Raw genomic sequence first — 21,486 nt, forward strand, 5'->3', positions numbered from 1 at the left:
CTCAATTCCTGCAGATTAAGAGGATTTTGAAGGGCCTGATCTCTGGCATACCTTGAATGCTGTTCTAATCAGAACCCTTGAGCAGAAGCTTACCTTTAAGGAGGTGAACAACCCACTGATGGAAGCTTGATTTTGGTTTTGGAGTGCAGGTGGGTCAATACCTCTGGAAGGCCATAACACAGTTCCCTATCTTGGCCCTGTACCAGTGTTGTCCTGTTTCCATGTCAAAGAATAATCCCCGGTCCTCAAACCGTGCTAGCCAATCATGAGCCCAAGATGTGGGACCCAAATGTAAGCAGAATGCTGAAGCTATTCTGTAAATCATACCGTTTAGCCAAATGGTGATAAAATGAACATAAGACTATTAAAGAAAAACACAGAAAATAGCAGATGAATATTACAAAGAGTTAGTGCCAAGCTCCCTAGTTCATATCATGGAGATAACAAATGTCTTTCATTTGTGGAGCAGTTTTTACAGTGCCTCAAAATACGTTAGTGCTGAACAGCATAATGACTTGAGCTGGGATTTATAAAGTACCATTCAAATTCAGTGGGAGTTGGGTGCCTAAACCTAGTGCCGTGGTGAAATCCTGGCCCCACTGAAGTCAATGGGAGTTTTCCCATTGATTGAGGTGGAGCCAGGATTTCACGCCTGGTATTTAACGGCAAAGGGCCAGAGTCAGCCCGACTCTTTTGCAGGTTCTCAGTGACGGGGAGGCCACAAGCAGCTTTGTTGCCACTTGTCTGATCCTGACTTGAGACATGCAAAATTCCAGTTCCTGCATTTAAGTAAGCACAGGGACTCCCAGCTTATTCCCCCAGGGACAGGGAGAAGATGGCCTATCGCTAGCCGTCTCCTAGAGCTACCAGTGGATCCATCTGACTGCACAGTAGGCAGTAAAATGCATCCTAAACAGGGGTATAGTAGAGTGCATGCAGCTCTGCACCTGCGGGAACTCTAGTGGTGAGAATGCTTCCAGTGCTCCCTCTGGGACGGTGTGATTCTGCACCAAGTCCAGCTGTCGGACTGAGCCCTGAATTACTAGTGCTGTTTCTAAAGAGGTTAAAATGTAACATTTCCTGGCAGCTTTGTTTCCTGGATTCTTCTGTCTTCAACTACCGTCCAACACTTAAACATTTCTTACTGGAAACAGCTAACAAGCTAGAATAGCATCTCCGTACCTCACAAGGGTGCTGTAAGGATAAATACATTAAAGATGATAGAGCACTCAGATATTCCAGTAATGGGGGGCCAAACGGGGCAACTGATAGATTCAAAAAATCTGAAGTTTCTTGCTCTAACCAGTTTCTTCTGTATCCCCTAGAGAAAAAATAAGTGACTGTGTTTTCCCCATTCCCAGACTTGCCCCTGGAAACAGTAGACATGATTAGATGGGAACTTGCTCACAAGGGACATCATATGCAATGCCATTCAGGCCATTCATACTAACTCAGTGGCTTATGACATTATGATGCAACTGTACTATGCTTATAGTACTAGCTTCAACACTACTTAGACTCTATTGGAGAGGAGGGGAGGTTCTGCTATCCAGCCTGAATTTATTTGTTCTATAAACTATTCAAGATAATGTTTAAGCTGAGCCTGAGTAGACATTCATCAAAAGACAGTCAATTAGCAGCCCTTTTTCTCCATCGATTTTTCTTTCAATGCTATGCTATGCTAAGGCTATGTCTACACCGCAGAGTTTTGTCACCAAAAGTTATGCCATTGTAATTAAAGCGCTTTAATTAAACCACGGTTGCATGTCCACACTATGCTCCTTGTGTCGGCAGAGCCCATCCGCACTAGCAGCTCTTGCATTGACACAGAGAGCAGTGCACTGTGGTAGCTATCCCATTGTGCACCTGGCTGCAGGGTACGTTGAGAAGGGTTTGCAATGCTTCATGGGGCAGGTACAGCGTCACATGATGCAGATTTCTCAATCCCATTATTCCATGGGCATCCTAGTAGATTGCCAGCCGCTTTTCAACTGAAGTAGATGGGGAGGAAGGGGAAGAGTGTGTGACAGGGAGCGTGGGGGGGAGACAGAGACAGAGTGTGTGTTGGGGGAGAGTGTGTGTGTCCGCATGCTGTCTCCGTAAGTTCAGACAACTGCCAGAAGCAACCAATCCTGGGGAAGGGGAACACCTCTGACATCAGCCCCCACCTCCCTTCCTGGCTCAGCACAGCAGCCTCTCTCTATGTTTCTCTCTGTCCCTCACAGGCACACACACATCTGTCCCTGCCTGCCTGCGTCTGTGTCCCTAGTGTGGCAGAGAGCAGGAGCATTCCACATTAATGATTTGCTTTGTTGCCCAGAGTAGAGCAGCAGGCTCAGCTGTCAGAACAGAGCTTTGAAAGGGGAGGGGTGCATGCCTGCAGGGATGCTGAGTTCAAAACAGTGAGCAGAACGGTCATGGCAGGCATTGTGGGATACTGGGGGAGGCCAGTTCTGGTGGTATAATGAACGGCAGTGTCTACACTGACACTTTTGTCGTTTTAACTTTGCTGCAAAAAGACTCTATGCCTCTCGTCGAGGTGGTTTTATTTTATCATTGAAATGGAAGAGTTTTGTCACCAAAAGTGGCATTGCTATGTGTACACTCCACTATTTTGTCACCAAAAGCTGCCTTTTAGCAACAAAACTCTGAAGTGTAGACAAGGCCTAAGGAAATTAAACATCTACCCGGAATAACTCTGTCAGACTGATCCACTGTTTATGCATGCCCCTGAAATCTTAAACTCTACTCTAATCATATGCAAGTGGATTGCATACATTCATAATGTTTAAGGCCAGAAGGGACCATTATATCATCTGCTTTGGTCTCCTGTATGTCACAGGCCATTACATCTCACCAAGTTACCCCTTTATTGAGCCCAATAACTTGTGTTTGGCTAAAGCACATCTTCCAGAAAGGCATCCAGTCTTTATCTGAAGACATCAAGAGATGAAGAATCCAGCCCTTCCCTTGGTTGTTGGTTCCAATGGTTAGTCATCCGGACTGTTAAAAGTTTGAGCCTTACGTCTAAATTGAATTTGTCTGGCTTCGGCTTCCAACCATTGGTTCTTGTTTTGCCTTGCTCTGCTAAATGAAGAGCCTTTTAGCACTCAGTATTTGCTCCTGGTGAAGGTACTTGCACACTTTAATGAAGTCACCTCTCAATCGTTTTGATAAACTAAACAGATTGAGCTGTTTACATCTCTCTATAAGTCATTTTCTCCAGTCTTTGAATAATTTCTGTGTCTCTTTTCTTCAACTTTTCCAATTTTTCAACATGCTTTTAAAAATGCGTGCACTGGAATTGCATGTAGTATTCCAGTATCAGTCTCATCAATACCAAATACAGAGGTAAAATCACCTCTCTACTCCTATTTGCTACTCCCCTGTTTACATCTCCAAGGATCACATTAGGTTTTTGCCACAATACTGTACTGGGAGCCCATGTTGCGTTGCTTGTCTACAATATCCCTGAATCCTTTTCAGTCACTGTTTTCCAGGATACATCCCTCATTCTGTAGGTAGGGCCTGCCTTCCTTGTTCCTAAATGCATGACCTTGCAGTAGGTTTTATTAAAATATGTTTTGTTTAAATGGGCCCAGCTTATCAGGAGATCCAGATTGCTCTATGTTACTGCCCTGCCATCATCATCATTTACCTCTCTGCCTATCTTTGTGTTATCTGTAAATTTTACCAGCCGTGACTGATGAAAACATTGAATAGCATCGACTTAGTACTGATCCCTGAGGGACCCCACTAAAAACACCCTCTTTCCATGATAATTCTCCATTGGCAACTACTTTTTCACATCTGTCACTTAACAAGTTCCTAATCTATTTCACTTGTGTTTTATTAATATTGTATAATTCTAATGTTTCAGTCAGAATGTTGTGTGGTACTAAATCAAATGACTTATACAAGTCTAAGAATACTACATCTATCAAAAAGTGAAATCAGGTTTGCTTGACAAGACCTGTTTTCAATAAAAAACATGTTGACTTGCATTAATTACGTTCATATTCTTTCAGTCTTTATCAACTGAATCCTGTATCAGATTTTCCATTATTTTATCCATGATTGATAACAGGCTAAACAGCCTGTAGTTATGAAAGATATTCCACTTGCCTTGTGTGAATATTGGCACCACATTAGTACTCTTCCCTGATATTCCAAAATATATTAAATTTTAACATTAAGAAGCCAGATATCTTCTCAGACAACTCTTTCAGGACTCTTGAGTGCACATTATTTGGGTTTGCTGATATAAAAATGGTTTTCCCAATTAAATATTGTTTAACATCATCCTTAGTTACTAATGAACTAGGTAGTACTTCTTCATTCTCAGGTGGTACAAGTACATCATCCTGCTTGTTTCCAAAAACAGAACAAAATATTTATTGAACACTTCTTCCTTTTCCGCATCATTATTAAAAATTTTACCATCTCCATCTAATAATAGACCTATAACTGTACCATTACTAGAATTTCCTTTGTTTCAAATATATTTTAAGTAACTTTTTATTGACCATAGCCCTGCCAGCCATGAATTTTTCTGTGATGTCTTTAGCTTCCTTGTCAATTTTTTATATTTCATAACATCTAATGTATATTGATTGCTATATATTTTCCCTTTTTGCCATTTGTTATAAATTGTTTTTATATTTCTAATTACTGCCTTCACTTCATCACTAAACAGGCTGGGCTTTTTAGTCAAAGTTGGTCATCTATAAACTCTTTTTAAGTAACTTCCAATTTTCCTTCACATTTTTCTGTCTAAATTTTCCTTCCCGATCAATTTCATTCATAATTTTTCTTAGCTTTGGGAAATTAACCCATTCTGACTGTCCTCAACTGGTTGTAACAGTGCTGTAATCATTCCAATCATAGTATCAGAGGGGTAGCCGTGTTAGTCTGAATCTGTAAAAAGCATCAGAGGGTCCTGTGGCACCTTTAAGACTAACAAAAGTATAGGGAGCATAAGCTTTCGTGGGTAAGAACCTCACTTCTTCAGATGCAAGTAATGGAAATTTCCAGAGGCAGGTATAAATCAGTATGGAGATAACGAGGTTAGTTCAATCAGGGAGGGTGAGGTGCTCTGCTAGCAGTTGAGGTGTGAACACCAAGGGAGGAGAAACTGCTTCTGTAGTTGGCTAGCCATTCACAGTCTTTGTTTAATCCTGATCTGATGGTGTCAAATTTGCAAATGAACACAATAGCAGATGTAAAGGTCATCTTACAACAAAAAAACTTCAGGACCAGACTCCAAAGAGAAACTGCTGAGCTCCAGTTCATTTGTCTTAAAGGTGCCACAGGACCCTCTGTTGCTTATTCCAATCATAGTAATTGTCCCTGTAGGTATTAGTAATATCAATTATATCAAAATTTTTTTCATCAATGAGGCTTTCCAATTTCTCTTACTTGTAACCCAGTCTCCTAATATTGGTATATAAGCAAATGAAAAAATTCTTCTCTTCACATTCTTTGTCACATTGGGTCAATTTTCCTGCAACACACTGAGTTTGCACTGTTTTAAAGAGTTATATTCAGTCCTAATGGGGTGGGGGGGGAGGAGAGAGAGAAAAAATCTGGCCCAGTATTTCTAAATTAAATCATCCACTCTATTCATATTCCGTGTTATCTAATAATAAGGGGGGATATGATAGAGGTATATAAAATCATGAGTGATGTGGAGAAAGTAGATAAGGAAAAGTTATTTACTTATTCCTGTAATACAAGAACTAGGGGTCACCAAATGAAATTAATAGGCAGCAGGTTTAAAACAAATAAAAGGAAGTTCTTCTTCACACAGCGCACAGTCAACTTGTGGAACTCCTTACCTGAGGAGGTTGTGAAGGCTAGGACTATAACAGCGTTTAAAAGAGAACTGGATAAATTCATGGTGGTTAAGTCCATTAATGGCTATTAGCCAGGATGAGTAAGGAATGGTGTCCCTAGCCTCTGTTTGTCAGAGGATGGAGATGGATGGCAGGAGAGAGATCACTTGATCATTACCTGTTAGGTTCACTCCCTCTGGGGCACCTGGCATTGGCCACTGTCGGTAGACAGGATACTGGGCTAGATGGACCTTTGGTCTGACCCAGTACAGCCGTTCTTATGTTCTTAACTCAAGAAGAGGGAGTATCAATGTGTGTTCTCCTAGCCATGTTACCTAGCGTTCGATTCTGCTCCCCTTCCTCATGGTGAATGGTACCTTCCTGGGCAGGCAATCATAGGAATGTGAAAGGGACAAGAGAACCAAGAAATGGGAGCAGACATTGGGCCAACTACTTCTGGAATCCTTTTCTACTTGAGATCAATAGGAGTTTTGCCTTACTACTGGCAATAAACCAAGGTTAAATCAACATTGACACCATTGAGGAAGTGGGTGAGAATCTATACGTAAAGACTGATGTATTAGTGAATTCTTTATTCATTTGTTCTGGCTATTTTTTGTTGTTGAAAGTACAAGAAAAATCCCAGTGTCAGTTGCTTGGCTTTCCCCAAGTCCATTTTAAGGTATCCCGGGCACTAGGGCAGCAAAGAATCCTCTGAGAAATCTATGTGCTTTCTAAATAGGAATCTATTCATGGAGAACTATGCTACAGAGCAATCAGTAACAATCAGCTACATTCCTCACAATCTCTTTTACCTTATGAACCTTTATTTGTCTGATTTTAGTGAACGTGTGCCCTGTAGACCCAGCACCCATGAATAAGAAATAGCTTTGTTAGCAGAGGATGTAAAGGCAGCAAAATAATTAAAGTATCAGAAGTGGCAAAAGATTGAGTAGCCTCTAGCTCAGCAGTTCTCCCAACTTATCTCATCAGAGCAAGTAATTGCTGTTTACTGTGCACGGAAGAAAGCCACTTCCTGTTTTCTGAGTAAAGGGCTGGATTCTGTCATCCCCATACGCACTGACTAGTCCCTTACTCTGTGAGACGTCCCATTGAGTTCAATAGGATTACTTACTAAGTAAGTTCAACAAACCAGAGTCTCAGCTGGCTACACTGATTCCAGTGCTTGATTTGTAATGAAACAGGTGCCAGCAATTAGTTACTGGGGCTCAAGCAATTTTTTTATGTTAAGAACTGATATAGCAAGCCCAGACATGCCAGGGCTATGAACTGCCAAGCCTAGAGGTGTCGGGGCTCAGCCCTGGAAAGCCCTGGCACAAATTAAGCACTGACTAATTCATAGATTTATAGATTTGAAGTCCTTAAAGAGACCATTATGCCCATCTGGGCTGCCTTTCTGCATAACACAGGCCATAGAATTTCACCCAGTGATTCCTGCATCAAGCACATGATGTCTGGTTGTGCTAGGCTAGCTAGAGCATCTCTTAGCAGTCAATGTAGTGTCTTTGGAAGTCAATGTAGCTATGCCGTTTATGCCATCTGATGTTCCGGCCTAACACATGTAAGGATGGCAGAATCTGGCCCAGTGTGTTTAGAGTTGGCTTTAATACTTTCATTATTCCTTTCTGTGCCCAAAAGAGTTTGTCTTCCGACTGTGTTTGGAGTCTATGCACAAGTAGTCAGCAAAAGTCCATCCACTTGCAAATCATAAGTGTTGTATCTCTTTTAAGTGAATACCATGCAGTCAACATGTCTGTCTATCCCTCTAGAAGATGAGTGGAGAAAAATGTGCGTTTAAATAGAGCCCCAAGGTCCTGGTCCTGTAATATGCTCAGCAGCTTCAATTCTCACGGACCTCAATGAAAACTGAAGGCACTCAGCCTGCTGCAGGAGGAACTCAACTCCATCTAAGGACTGGCCCCTCACTGTGCCAATCTAGTTTCCATAGCAAAGGAAGAAAACTGTAGGGTTTCTTTTCAGGTGAAGTGTTACCTTAGATGTGCACTTTACAGAATTAAGCCAGTAGAACAAATAATGGTTTGCATGGCAAAGAGTTGGAAAAGTCCATTAACATCTTTAGAAAAGGTTTTTCAAAGCCAGGTATATGAAATTAAGAAAAAAAAAATCTAATTTATCCTACTTTGCTGTTTGCTTTCTTCTTTGAATTAAGAAAAATAGATTGTCTCCTTCCCCAGCTGTATTTTCATTGCTAATCTTTCATCTTTCATGTTTCTGTCCCATTTCTGGCATATTAAAAAGTGTTTTTCATTCCCTCTGCAAAATGCAGAAGTGGCTTTGCGCAAACAGGGATCATTTGAATGACTTGTACTTTTTAATGTCCAGATCATCCCTTCTCCTCCATATTTCCAAGAGATCATGTGCTTAGAATTTGCCAGTATATTTGAGCTCATTTAGAACAAGTGTTATGGGTATGTTATAAGCTCACCAAATAGAAAGGCAAATCCAGAGCCATCTCTGGAGGCATGGAGGTCTCTCCGGCATCAGAACCAGTATGGTTCTGCTGCACAGGGAGTGCATTTTCAAAAGTGGCACAGCATGAACCTCGACATGTGGTTCAGAGCCCAACTCCATTGGCCTATCTGTGACAATGCAGATGGGGGGCAAGGTAGAGCATGAACTGTGTGCTGCATGGATCCTCAGTCCTCCCCTTTCACACAGGGTCATAGAATCATAGAATATCAGGGTTGGAAGGAACCTCAGAAGGTCATCTAGTCCAACCTCCTGCTCAAAGCAGGACCAATTCCCAACTAAATCATGGGGTGCTGGGTCATGGGGTGCTAGTTCAGCCATTGGGCAGAAGTAGCCTCCCCCGAGCAGCTCTGCAGCCATTCTGCCAGCTGAGGAGAAAGGTTCCTGCTCCCTAGACCCTTCATGGACATTACCAACCACTGGTCTGATACAGGCTAGGCTCTAGTGCCACAGATTCAGAAGGGACCATTGTGATCACCTGGTCTGAACAGGATCCGGCTCATAGTGATCAGAGATGGGTGAAAGTGAGGTCACATTTTCACAAAGGTTCACTCAAAGATTTTGTTTAAGGCAGTTTCACTGTTTGGAGATTTTTGCTTATTTCCATTTTTTTGCAGAAATTTGTTTTTCACTTAAAACATATGAAAACCTGAAAAACAAATTTGTTGCTGAGGGCTGGTCTTCACTACCCGCCCGGATCGGCGGTAGAAAATCGATCTTTCAGGGATCGATTTATCGCATCTTGTCGGGACGCGATAATCGATCCCCGAATCAACGCGTGTACTCCACCAGCCCAGGTAGGAGTAAGCGCCATCGACGGGGGAGCCGCGGTGGTCGATTTGCCGACATCCTCACAGCAGGGTAAGTCGGATCAGATACGTTGAATTCAGCTATGCTATTCCCATAGCTGAATTTGCGTATCTGAAATCGATTCCCCCCCCCCGTAGTGTAGACGTAGCCTGGGAAACATGATGCCTGTGAAGGTGTGAGCAGACATGGCAGGGGTCTGGTGGCCATCTCTGACATTTTTCTCTTGTGCCTTATAGATGAAGAGGAACATAAAAAGAGAGAGCAAAATGTAGCACACTAATGTACCACACTCATGGATACAACTTCTACTAAATCTCTTCTCATTATCAGAGTGTGAATGTGTGTTCGAGGTCTCTCTCTGTGGCTGAGTCTGCTGGAGCTATAGGTTGAGAGCTTTAGCTCAAGCTATGCACTTAGCTCTGGAGGTTCCTAGTGTGTCGGTGAGGATGGCATCTTTCACACAGACAGAAGTGATTATCAATATTCGGTAAAGCAATCAGGGAACAAAAACAATCAGCTGACAAAGACGACAAACCACAAAGAGCAAACTATCAAATGAGCAATAGAACGTTCACCGAGGCAACCAGTTTGTGAGCAATCTTTAGGAAGAAATTTGTTCATACACAACATTCACTGATCCATCTGAATAATGAAGAGGCTTACTGTGTGTTTGCAGACTACTGCTGAATAGGAAAAGGGGCTCAGTTTAGTGAATGATTTGTTGTTTGTAAATTTTGTACCTCTCTCCATTAACAACAAACAGGGATCCAAGCCCTGTCATGAAGGCCATTTTGCAAACAGTTTACACCATACACGTATGTGTGTGTGGTAAAATTCTGTGCCACTGATACATTTCATATTCTATCAAATGACATGGAGGATGTTATACATCTTAGCAGGTTCTTGACAGCAGTATTCTCTACAGCAGGGCAGACAGCAGATATGAGATGCATATTACACTGAGAGCAAAGTTCTGGCATTTGACATGATTGCATTGTCCATATTTATCAGTGACAGAGAATTCACATCCCCATATCCATCACCTTATGCTTAAACTAGTATTTGGGTACATTCAGGTCAATTTACAGATGTAGGAATGCAGTGGCTTTTACTCAGAAAGATAAGTCCATTCTGCTTTGCAGTTCATTTTCTGTGCATAGTGCTCAGGATGAAGCCTGATTGATCTATATACATGCAGGAATCTTTACAAATAGGGAAGAACACATCAATGTACAGAAGCATTAAACAACAGTTCTGCGGAGCACTGGACTTGTCCTATCTCATTGCTATTGCTTGAAAATGGCTCTGATCCTCAAAGGTATTTATCAATGGGAGTTATGTTCTAAATACCATTGAAGATCTGGGCCCTGGACCACTGCTGGAGTCAGTATCTAAAGATTTTTTTAAAAAATGCACATAAAGAATAATGAAAGAATGATGCAAAGTTGAGAAGAAAATAACTGGATGTTGTGTTGTTTTGATACAGCGTGAGGGTTCAGTGAATGCATAGCTAAATCTAGCTTATTTAAAAAGAAAAACTGAACACATTTTCTCTCTTGGGCAAACATTTGAAAAGCTGAAAACTAGATTTTGCTCATTACATACAAAAATCCTTGCTAATTGGGGATGTCTGCTTCCCCCACAAGACTCCTAACACTATCATTGTTGTGCTGCTCTTTCTCTCAATAGGAAATCATTAAGGCTGCATAAATGCTCCACAAATTCCTGATGACTGGCTTAGAATATTCTGGTCATGGTCTGTTTTAATTAGCGGCATTTGCTCGCAGTGCAGTTAACTAGCACTAAAGTAAAAAAAGTTCACGGTGGTTTTATTGGTGCATCAGCAAACCTGGCTGGATGAGTCAATGGCATAAAGAAAATCACAAGCATCAACACATTTCTCAATAGCATATCAGCCCTGGTGATTAGTTTGCTGTACATGTGAAAAAGGAAATCCCTCTTTCACCACAGTCACATGCCCTGCCCAGAGAGGTGAGTGTTTAATTCACTGCACATGATCTGATCATTGTGTCAGATATTTACCTCTGATAATTGAAAGTGGTGAGTTTTAAAGGGATGCCATATGTTTAAAAATCTGTTTCCGCCCCCTCCCTCTCCCTGCCCCTTAAGATCCTATTGTTACAAGCAACATCTAGTGTTAGTCTGACTGACGTCGATTAGGGGGAAATGTTTGTTCCCGTATTTTCTGTTTCCTTTGTGCATTTGACAGTGCTTTATGCATAGCCAGTGTCACATGTTCCTCTGTGTAGTCAGTTATTTATTCAGACCATGTCTATGCTACAGATGCCACAGCAGTTTAGGTACGATACTGTGACTATGTTGCTGTAGTGCCATAGTATAGACACTTCTCACAGGGTTGGAAAGGGTTTTTTTCCATTGCTGTAGGCGCTTCCCCTCCCGGAGTGATGGTAGCTAGGTCAAAGGAAGCATTCTTCATCGACCTTGCTGCATCTACACTGGGGGTTCAGTGGGCATAGCTGTGGCACTCTGGGGTCTGAATTTTTCAACCCCCCTTAGCACCATAGCTACGTGGCCCTAATGGTTAAGTGCAGATCAGATCTTAGTTTCCCATGATGATTTTTTAATTGTGTCAGGTTAGGTTTTGTGTGAAGTAGAACAGTGGCTCTCAAACTTGGGCTGCCGCTTGTTCAGGAAAAGCCCCTGCCGGGCTGGGCCAGTTTGTTTACCTGCTGTGTCCTCAGGTTCGGCCGATTGCAGCTCTCACTGGCCACGGTTCGCCGCTCCAGGCCAATGGGGGCTGTGGGAAGGGGGGCCAGCACATCCCTTGGCCTGCGCTGCTTCCTGCAGCCCCCATTGGCCTGGAGCGGCGAACCGCAGCCAGTGGGAGCCACGATCGGCCGAACCTGTGGACGGTGCAGGTAAACAAACCAGCCCAGCCCTCCAGGGGCTTTCCCTGAACAAACAGCGGCCCAAGTTTGAGAACCACTGAAGTAGAACACACTTTCCTGAGAACTAATCATCAGCCTTTGTATCAACATTGGGATTATCATAGATGACAAAATCAATTATATTGAATGGACCTGGTTCTGATCTCACAGACACCAGTGGTAACACTCCTGATTTCAATGGAGATATACTTGATTTACCACAGAGATCAGAATCCCCATGTGCTGGCAAGTATGATATAGGTAGGTTCAGAGTGCACATGCTCACTTTTCTATCCCAAATCCTAGAAAGTACCTAATCAGACCTTCTCACTAGCATACTCTTTCCTTGAGCTGGTATGAGCAGCGTGGTTGGAATTATGAAGAAAGGAATGAGTCAAGAAAAAAAAGCGTATGCATTTTGAATGTAACTATCTCATAAACTCAGACACATGGGACCTGATTCTAGCCTCCGGTGTAAGGGCCAGATTCAGCAAATCACTGACTTTCAGCATATGTGTAAATCAGGAATTAAGTGGGTGCTTAAAGTTAATAACTTGTTTAAATGCTTTGTTGAATGGGGCGGGACTTCTCATGTGCATGAAATGAAGCATGTGCTTAAATGCATTGGTTAGTTGAGGCCTAAAAAAGGAGGATCTCCATTGAAGCCAGTGGTGTTACACTAGTCTAGATGAGATCAGAATCAGGCTCATGAAATATTAGTGATTTTAGCATCCATGGCTACCCCAAAGTTGCTACAAAGCTGATGATTATTGCTATTGAGCACAACTTACCACTCAATACCTGATGTGATAGAACTAAAGAGACACCATCACCTTGAAATGTAGTTAATGTGAAAATATGAATTACATGCACTTTCGGATGTATAGCTGCCCTGGAGACTCACTGTCAAATTTTTGATTTTACCATCAGATATTCCTGTATTTTACAATTTCTTTTTGCTCTTGCTGGGTCAGCGACGCACTGATACAGCAGGTGGAATGACCTGAATAGCTGCTTGTATCGGGAAATTGTGAAACTATACTTAAAGTGCTGTCAAATGCAGAAAGTAAACAAATTGCAAAAACAACTGAGAAAATGACTCTTCCTCCCCCACCCCCCCACGGTCTCAGGATGTACTTTGTTCTCTAGAATAAGATCTACTGAAAATCTATGGGATTTTGTGGTATCATAACAAAACCATTGACAGAGAGAGACTGAAAAGGGCTGAGTTTACATGGTGGAAAAAAAAGTCTCCAGGGTTTTCAGAGAGCTTGTGTTATTTAAGGTCTTATCCACAAACATTTGGTCACAGAAGTTGCCAAAATGCATTGATTTCCTGACAAAGAGTTACATGTAAACAATCCTCCAAAAACTATAGATGCCACGCCTGCATCTGTTGAAATATTTTAACACCTTTTTTTTATCACTGCAAGGAATACTTTTGTCTTCTGCAAATGTCAATTCAATTGTATTGGTGCAATTCAGCCAGCTGAAGCATCACATCGGCGAGTTTCTTTCCCTTGATGTCAATGGGCTTTCGATCAGGTTCATGTTGCATTTATAGCTTCATGGAAACACCTCCACTTACGTCAATTATAAAACGTCATAGGAACCACCGAGTGTTACGGAGTTTTGCAACAAGGATTCAATTGGTCATGTTCAGGAGTCCTACCAGAAACTAAATTTTCACTCTATTGGTGCATGCTATACTTAATTCGATGCTGATGTATTAGTTAGCAGGCTGAAATTTATCCCCATAGAACTTGTTATTTTGTATTGTATGATTTAAAGTTGCTGGGAAGTATTTTATATTCAGGAGCTTGTTTAAAGTAGTAAACGCAGTAATGAGCCAAGCAACCTCTTAGAATTGAAACGGGAGTTAGATACTGGGCCAGATTCTGCTCTCTGTTACGCAGGTGTAAATCATGGTAATTATTTTGAGTTCTGTGCTCCTTTCTCTAGACCAACTGGACTCTGAGAATCTTCTGCCTCCTGAATTTACAATTAATTGCAATTTTTTGCCCCCAGACTTGCTTTTCTAGTTTTTGTGGGCCACCATGTCAATAATTATTAGACCCAGAAATGTCACAGAAAAATCCAATTTTATGATGTGTGAGACGTCACAAAATGAAAAATTTCAGGTTGGCACAGAAATATGGTATGTTCTTTAGTGTGATATTTTAAAAAGTGTCAACATATATCAAACGCTGTCACAAATATTGGAGAAATCAATGCCTTATATTGTTGATGTTTCCTGCTTAGAATCAGACACCATTGCAAGCTTCAGTGATTGATATTTCATAAAGTGTCCATTCCTTGGCTCCCAGCCATCATAAAGCATATGGTGAATGAGCTGTGACAGCACCACAGTACTGAAATGTATTAACTGCTTGTCTTTATCAGCTTTCTTTAGAAAAATAGTATATACCACGGGAGAGCCAAATGAATAAAAGTGCATATTGTTTGTTGGTTTCATCATACCTTTAGTCTTTAATTCTCAACATAGGTGGCTACAAATTTTAAATGATTCACTTTTTTGGATAAGTGGCTAATCTATTCTTAGTGATCCTGAAGCCAGTACTAAAAGTGTCATGTTTATCTGCACTGCAGGAAGCAGATGAAGCTTTGTTAAGTAATCTGGAACTTCAGATTGAATCACAGTTCCTGCAGGATGACATTAATGCCACAAAGGACAGGTACAAGAAGGTAATTGCACTGACTTCCCCACCTCTCAGAGAGGAGTCTGGAAGGTTGAAAAGTGTCATGCTAACCTTTGATCTCTTTCAGTGGCCTACAGAGTAAAGGTTTGTTGTTTTTGTTTTGTTATAAAATGGCATTTTGAAAAGGTTCAAACAACCGCAGTGACCCCAGGTAAGACTGGATATGTTACTGAACAAAATACATTGAGTTTGGTATTCTCTAGACCAACAAGTAGGCTGTTGTATTTTATCAAAGCTCACTCACTCAAGATCAGCAGTCGAGAATCATTAACATGATTACCAGGATCTGCTTGCATCTTTTATCATCATTTAATCTGGGACTGGGAGGATTGTAGTCTGGCATTCCCAGGAAAAGACCCATCATTAAATAGCTTTAGGAGCCATATATAAACTGGGAATAGATTTGGTAAAAGGAGCGAGACTAACGTTAATCCTTTTCCACAGTACTTTGGAATTTTTTCCACTGATAGCAATGGACACTAGATCAGGTCCATAAGGGCAAAAACTAGAACAGGGTCAATGATTCAAACCAGATGCTGGACTTGGTCAACCTTTTCTGAGCACATTTATAAAGTGTCATCTGAAAGGAGTCACAGTCCTACACATTGGCCATACAAATGAAAATAACCTCCTTCCACCGGTCTTTATTACACCATTAACCACCCTTACCCCTTCCACGCCTCCTCCACTGGTGACTAAATCAGATTATATTCCCATTTGTTCCTTTAAAACATGAGTAACATAATACTGAATTAAGAGTATGCTATATCTCATCAGTAACCCAACAGCTTTAGCAAAGTACTATCTGAATATTGTGATTGGGATACTAAACTGCTAACACGTTAGCCCAGTTCAGATGAGTAGAAGTCCACTAGAGTCAGGGTGGCATGTATTTACAGCAGATCTGAATTTGACCCATACTTTTACAAGTGAAAGAAGTTATCATCAAGAAATAAATCACAGAAGTTCAGTCAGCTGAACTGAAAATCTTGCTTTACTAGTTACTAATTAAAATGATTTTACTCCACCACAGAATATCATGGAAATACAGACCTATGTCAGCATTTTACAACAGATCATCCAAATGACCCCTAGTGTGACCACCATTACAGTTGGAGTAAGCGAGGTGAGTGTTTCACTGAGTAAATAAATGCTATGTAGAGAGCACTCGTAATGTGATAGTCGATATTTACCCTAAGTGCTTGAGATACTCTGTGATGGGTTGGATCACAGAAACCCCCTTGGGGCTGCCAACTGATGTGCCAAGACTACTTCTGCCTCTGCTTTCCCTGCCAGCTTGGGACTCCAGCACCCTGTCTTGTTGAGCCAAACACATCAGTCCGCTCCAACACAGACCCAGGGTCTGAACCACATCCCCCAAAGCTGCAGACTTAACTGAAAGCAACTTACAGAAATGTTCCTGTCTTTAACACTCAGATGCCCAACTCCCAATGGGGTCTAAACCCCAAATACATCCATTTTACCCTGTATAAATTGTTCGCCCTCTATAACACTGATAGAGAGATATGCACAGCTGTTTGCCCCCCCCCCCCCGGTATTAATACATACTCTGGGTTAATTAATAAGTAAAAAGTGATTTTATTAAATACAGAAAGTAGGATTTAAGTGGTTCCAAGTAACAGCAGACAGAACAAAGTGAATTACCAAGTAAAATAAAATAAAACCCGCAAGTCTAAGCCTAGTACAGTAATAAAACTGAATACAGATAAAATCTCACCCTCAGAGATGTTTCAATAAGTTTCTTTCACAGACTGGATGCCTTCGTAGTCCGGGCACGATCCTTTCCCCTGGTACAGCCCTTGTTCCAGCTCAGGTGGTAGCTAGGGGATTTCTCATGATTGCAGCCTCCTTTGTTCTGTTCCACCCACTTATATATCTTTTGCATAAGGTGGGAATCCTTTGTCTCTCTGGGTCCGTTCCCCCACCCCCCCGAAATGGAAAAGCACCAGATTAAAGATGGATTCCAGTTCAGGTGACATGATCATGTCACTGTAAGACTTCATTACCCATTTGCCAGCACACACGTATACAGGAAGATTTACAAGTAAAACAGTCAATTGTCCTGGTTAATGAGAGCCATCCAGATTCCTTCCAAACCATCATTAATGGCCCACACTTGGGGGGAGGGATAGCTCAGTGGTTTGAGCATTGGCCTGCTAAACCCAGGGTTGTGAGTTCAATCCTTGAGGGGGCCACTTGGGAATCTGGGGCAAAATCAGTACTTGGTCCTGCTAGTGAAGGCAGGGGGCTGGACTCAATGACCTTTCAAGGTCCCTTCCAGTTCTAGGAGATGGGATATCTCCATTATTTATATTTATTTATTTATTTATAACTACAATAGGACCTCAGAGTTATATTTCATATTTCTAGTTTCAGATACAAGAGTGATACATTTATACAAATAGGATGATCACACTCAGTAAATTATAAGCTTTGTAATGATATCTTACAAGAGACCTTTTGCATGAAGCATATTCCAGTTACATTATATTGACAATCATTAGCATATTTTCATGAAATCATATAGAGTGGAACGTCACATAGTCCATTTCCTATTCTAAGTAGAGGGAGGTGCCGTGGTATCTGTGAGTAAATGTTGAATTTCTAATGATGACAACAGAAGATCAAAGTTGCAGCTTTGAAAATCTTAAGTGAGCTTTAGGAGCTTAAGTATCAAAAGAGATGTCAGAAGTCTTGAACAGGGATTTCTGCTAACCAGGTATATTCTGAGACCTATACCAACCCCATGTTAAAAGGCTAGTCCAGCAGCAGCAGAAGTAGGGATGTGTCCCATCAGAGTAAAGAGAGTCCAAGATTTGGGGATGGGGATGTGAGCCTACTTTGTCTGCTCCCTCTCCAAAGAGGCAAGATGGGGCAAGAGAAAGAGAGATGAACCCTTGTGAATCAAACTGATTGGATGAAACCAGGTGAGACAAAGGTGGTAGGTTTCACTTTCGCACCAATGTAAGACAGTACCCCAGGAAACAACTGTTGTTTGGGTGTGAATGGTATAAGCAGGCATTTACTAGTCTGCTTCACACAGCAGCATGGTAAACCTTTTCCTTTCAAATGAAGTGAACTATTTTAAACTATAAGCAGTGTTGCTACAGTGCCTCCATTGGGAACTTGAGACCATTAAAGTTATGTAGCAAAAGGCTGCGATGTCATCTCATCATCATTCATTTTGTCTTTTCAGATTGACTGTAGGTAATGAAATCTCTGGTGGCATGTTTACATGATCAGACGTTCTTTCTCCTTTTTTCTCAGGAAAGGCTGATGGCAGAAAGGAGAATTCCTATCCTGCAGAGTCAGCTGGAAGAGTACAAGAGCATTCTTTGTCAGCTGCAGACTCAGAAATTGAAATTGCAGACGGAGGTACCATACAACTAACTGGAAAGTCTAGTGACTCTCATTGATTCAGGCTAGTGTAATTGCAACAGATCAACACCTAACATTGAACAACGCAGCATGGCTGATATTTAATGGGGTTTTGAACAGGGTGAAAACATTATCTAATCCCTACAAATAAGCCGGATGCCTGAAAAGGATGTTTTTATTTGAACTTTACCTATCTCAGCTTCCTCCTTCTGTCTAACAGGCCCAGGATCATGGGATGAAGATTTATGTAGTTAGTTTCAGAGGGTCAGTCATTACTGTGTGATAGCTGCTTAGTAGGCTGAGTAGAAGTGGTTGGAGGCCTTAGTCCAGTTCGTGGTGGAACAAAATGCCCAGATCACAACTGGATTGCTGATGGACAGTCTCAGCAGACAGGCCAAGGACTGAAAAGGTCCAGGGACTGAGTCTCCCCTTCCCCCAATCCAGTATGAACTGCATTGGCACTGTGGGATAAAATCAGAGGTCTTCAGAGCTGTAGGTTCAGCGCTTTCCCTGAGCACTAAATTCACTCCACAAGTGCTGGGGTTGATGTGGGAATTACTGGGTGAGATTCTATGGGCTGTGCCATGAGGCAGGTCAGACTAGATGATCACAACAGTCCCTTCTGGCCTTAAAATGTATGAATTTCCTCAAAAAGGGCATGTTAGGTTTCACACAGCAGCCTACACATATCCCTGATAATGATAACAATGAATTAGCACCTCCAGCCACACCCAGGGACCATCAGCAACAACAATCTCTGTGTCATGAGGGCATGAGTTACCAGGACTTTCCCTGCAGCTCCTGCCTGTCCCCAGCCAAGAATTTCATAGTGCGGCTTGTGCCTTCTGCAGCAATCCATTGGGTTCTGTGATCCTGTCAGGCTAGGCTGAAAACTGAACAGCAACTTAAGCCATGAATGTCAGGACCTACATGCCCACCCCTAAGACGGACCTAATTAATGGGTAGTTGTGGGAAATGATTAGCTTAGCACTACAAGTAAGGGCTACTTCGTGCCTGTTCCGGGGATGGTGTGCTGCTCCCGGAGAAGTTGGGAAGCACACGGGGGGGGGGGGGGGAGGGGGTAATGAGAGTGCCACACCTCTACCTCAGCCTCCTGGGGGTGTCTAACACCCTAGTCAGGAATTCACCTGGGACTCAGGGACAGCATGGACTGTGACGGTGCCTGAGTTCCGCTCAGGTGTACAAGTCACTGGAGACGACCTGCCTTCAGATGGTTAACCCAAGAAAAGATGAGCATGATCTGGCCTTTACTAGTCACCATTTCAGAATCAAACCTTAGTTTTCAAGGTGACACTTTATATTAAGATTCCATTTATAAAGGGTTAATAAATGACAAATATAGCCGTTATACTCACATTGAGAATATCAGTAAAAGAGGTTATAGGGGGTTATAAGCCATGGTTATAATCAACCTATTGAGCTGGAATTTTCCCAAATAAAACAAATCACTCAGGTTCTTAGGAATCAGCTCTCCCCCTCCTCCTGCCCGTCCTCCTCCCCACGGTCTATAATAATTGAGTAATGAATTATTAAAGCAATATATTAATGATTTATTAACCCTCTACAGCAGTGGTTCTCAACCTATGTACCATTGTGGGCTGCATATGCAGCTGTGTGTGTGTTGTGGGCAGCATGCACACAATATATACAAGTTTCAGAGTAACAGCCGTGTTAGTCTGTATCCGCAAAAAGAAGAACAGGAGTACTTGTGGCACCTTAGAGACTAACAAATTTATTAGAGCATAAGCTTTCGTGGACTACAGCCCACTTCTTCGGATGCATATAGAATGGAACATATAATGAGGAGATATATATACACACATACAGAGAGCATAAACAGGTGGGAGTTGTCTTACTAACTCTGAGAGGCCAATTAATTAAGAGGAAAAAAAAAAAAAAAAAAACTTTTGAAGTGATAATCAAGCTAGCCGAGTACAGACAGTGTGATAAGAAGTGTGAGAGTACTTACAAGGGGAGATAGTCAACGTTTGTAATAGCTCAGCCATTCCCAGTCCTTATTCAAACCGGAGTTGATTGTGTCTAGTTTGCATATAATCACATCAGCCATACCATCAGGGGCTCGTTCACCTGCACATCTACCAATGTGATATATGCCATCATGTGCCAGCAATGCCCCTCTGCCATGTACATTGGCCAAACCGGACAGTCTCTACGCAAAAGAATTAATGGACACAAATCTGACATCAGGAATCAAAATACTCAAAAACCAGTGGGAGAACACTTTAACCTGTCTGGTCACTCAGTGACAGACCTGCGGGTGGCTATATTACAACAGAAAAACTTCAAAAACAGACTCCAAAGAGAGACTGCAGAGCTAGAATTGATATGCAAACTAGACACAATCAACTCCGGTTTGAATAAGGACTGGGAATGGCTGAGCTATTACAAACGTTGACTATCTCCCCTTGTAAGTACTCTCACACTTCTTATCACACTGTCTGTACTCGGCTAGCTTGATTATCACTTCAAAAGTTTTTTTTTTTTTTTTTTTTTTTTCTCTTAATTAATTGGCCTCTCAGAGTTGGTAAGACAACTCCCACCTGTTTATGCTCTCTGTATGTGTGTATATATATCTCCTCATTATATGTTCCATTCTATATGCATCCGAAGAAGTGGGCTGTAGTCCACGAAAGCTTATGCTCTAATAAATTTGTTAGTCTCTAAGGTGCCACAAGTACTCCTGTTCTTCTTTTTACAATATATACACTGCCTGTCCAGCCACAAAAAACCCCCAGGTTTAGTATTTGTTACATGACAGCAATACAGTTCCAATCGATACAGCACCTTTCATTTCAACACTGGCAAATGTCTGCCAAGAGCATTTTAAGTTAGTAAATAAGTCGAAACATTAACTGTTAAAATTAATTAATTTACTGTGAGGATGGCATGGCTGCACCGCACTGCTGCTGGCGGTGCAGCTGGGCTGAGTGCCCAGAGAGCACGGCTGCCGAGCCTGCCCCCCAGCCAGAGACTGCAGCCAGGGACTGTATCCCAAAGTGCCCCTCGCCCCCCAGCCAGGGAACGCCCTCCATCATCCAACCCCCCTGGAACTGCCCCCTCCATCATACAGTCCCCCACCCAGGGACTGCCCCCCATGCACCCAGCCCCCTACCTAGGAACTGCTCCCCAGAACTCCCCAGCAACTGCCCCCAGCACCCAGAGCTGAGAGCCTATGAACCAAATGGTAAACCCTGTATATGATGGAAACCACTTCAAGACAGGGGGTGCAGCAGCACCTCCAGCACCCCTAGTTCCAGCACC

General features: G+C 42.1%; 1 protein-coding gene across 2 annotated transcripts in view; it reads left to right on the forward strand.

Annotated features, from left to right (window-relative positions):
- Positions 1-21,486, forward strand: part of BFSP1 (beaded filament structural protein 1) — a 237,859-nt gene that overhangs the window by 205,636 nt on the left and 10,737 nt on the right. For both annotated transcript variants that reach the window (XM_054022003.1, XM_054022002.1), the window contains 3 exons: positions 14,675-14,770; positions 15,818-15,910; positions 18,073-18,180. In XM_054022003.1, the coding sequence (XP_053877978.1) occupies positions 14,675-14,770; positions 15,818-15,910; positions 18,073-18,180 (297 nt within the window). The remainder of the gene's footprint in view (positions 1-14,674; positions 14,771-15,817; positions 15,911-18,072; positions 18,181-21,486) is intronic.

The sequence above is a fragment of the Malaclemys terrapin genome, chromosome 3 (genome assembly GCF_027887155.1).
Source record: "Malaclemys terrapin pileata isolate rMalTer1 chromosome 3, rMalTer1.hap1, whole genome shotgun sequence".
Classification (NCBI taxonomy): Eukaryota; Metazoa; Chordata; order Testudines; family Emydidae; genus Malaclemys; species Malaclemys terrapin.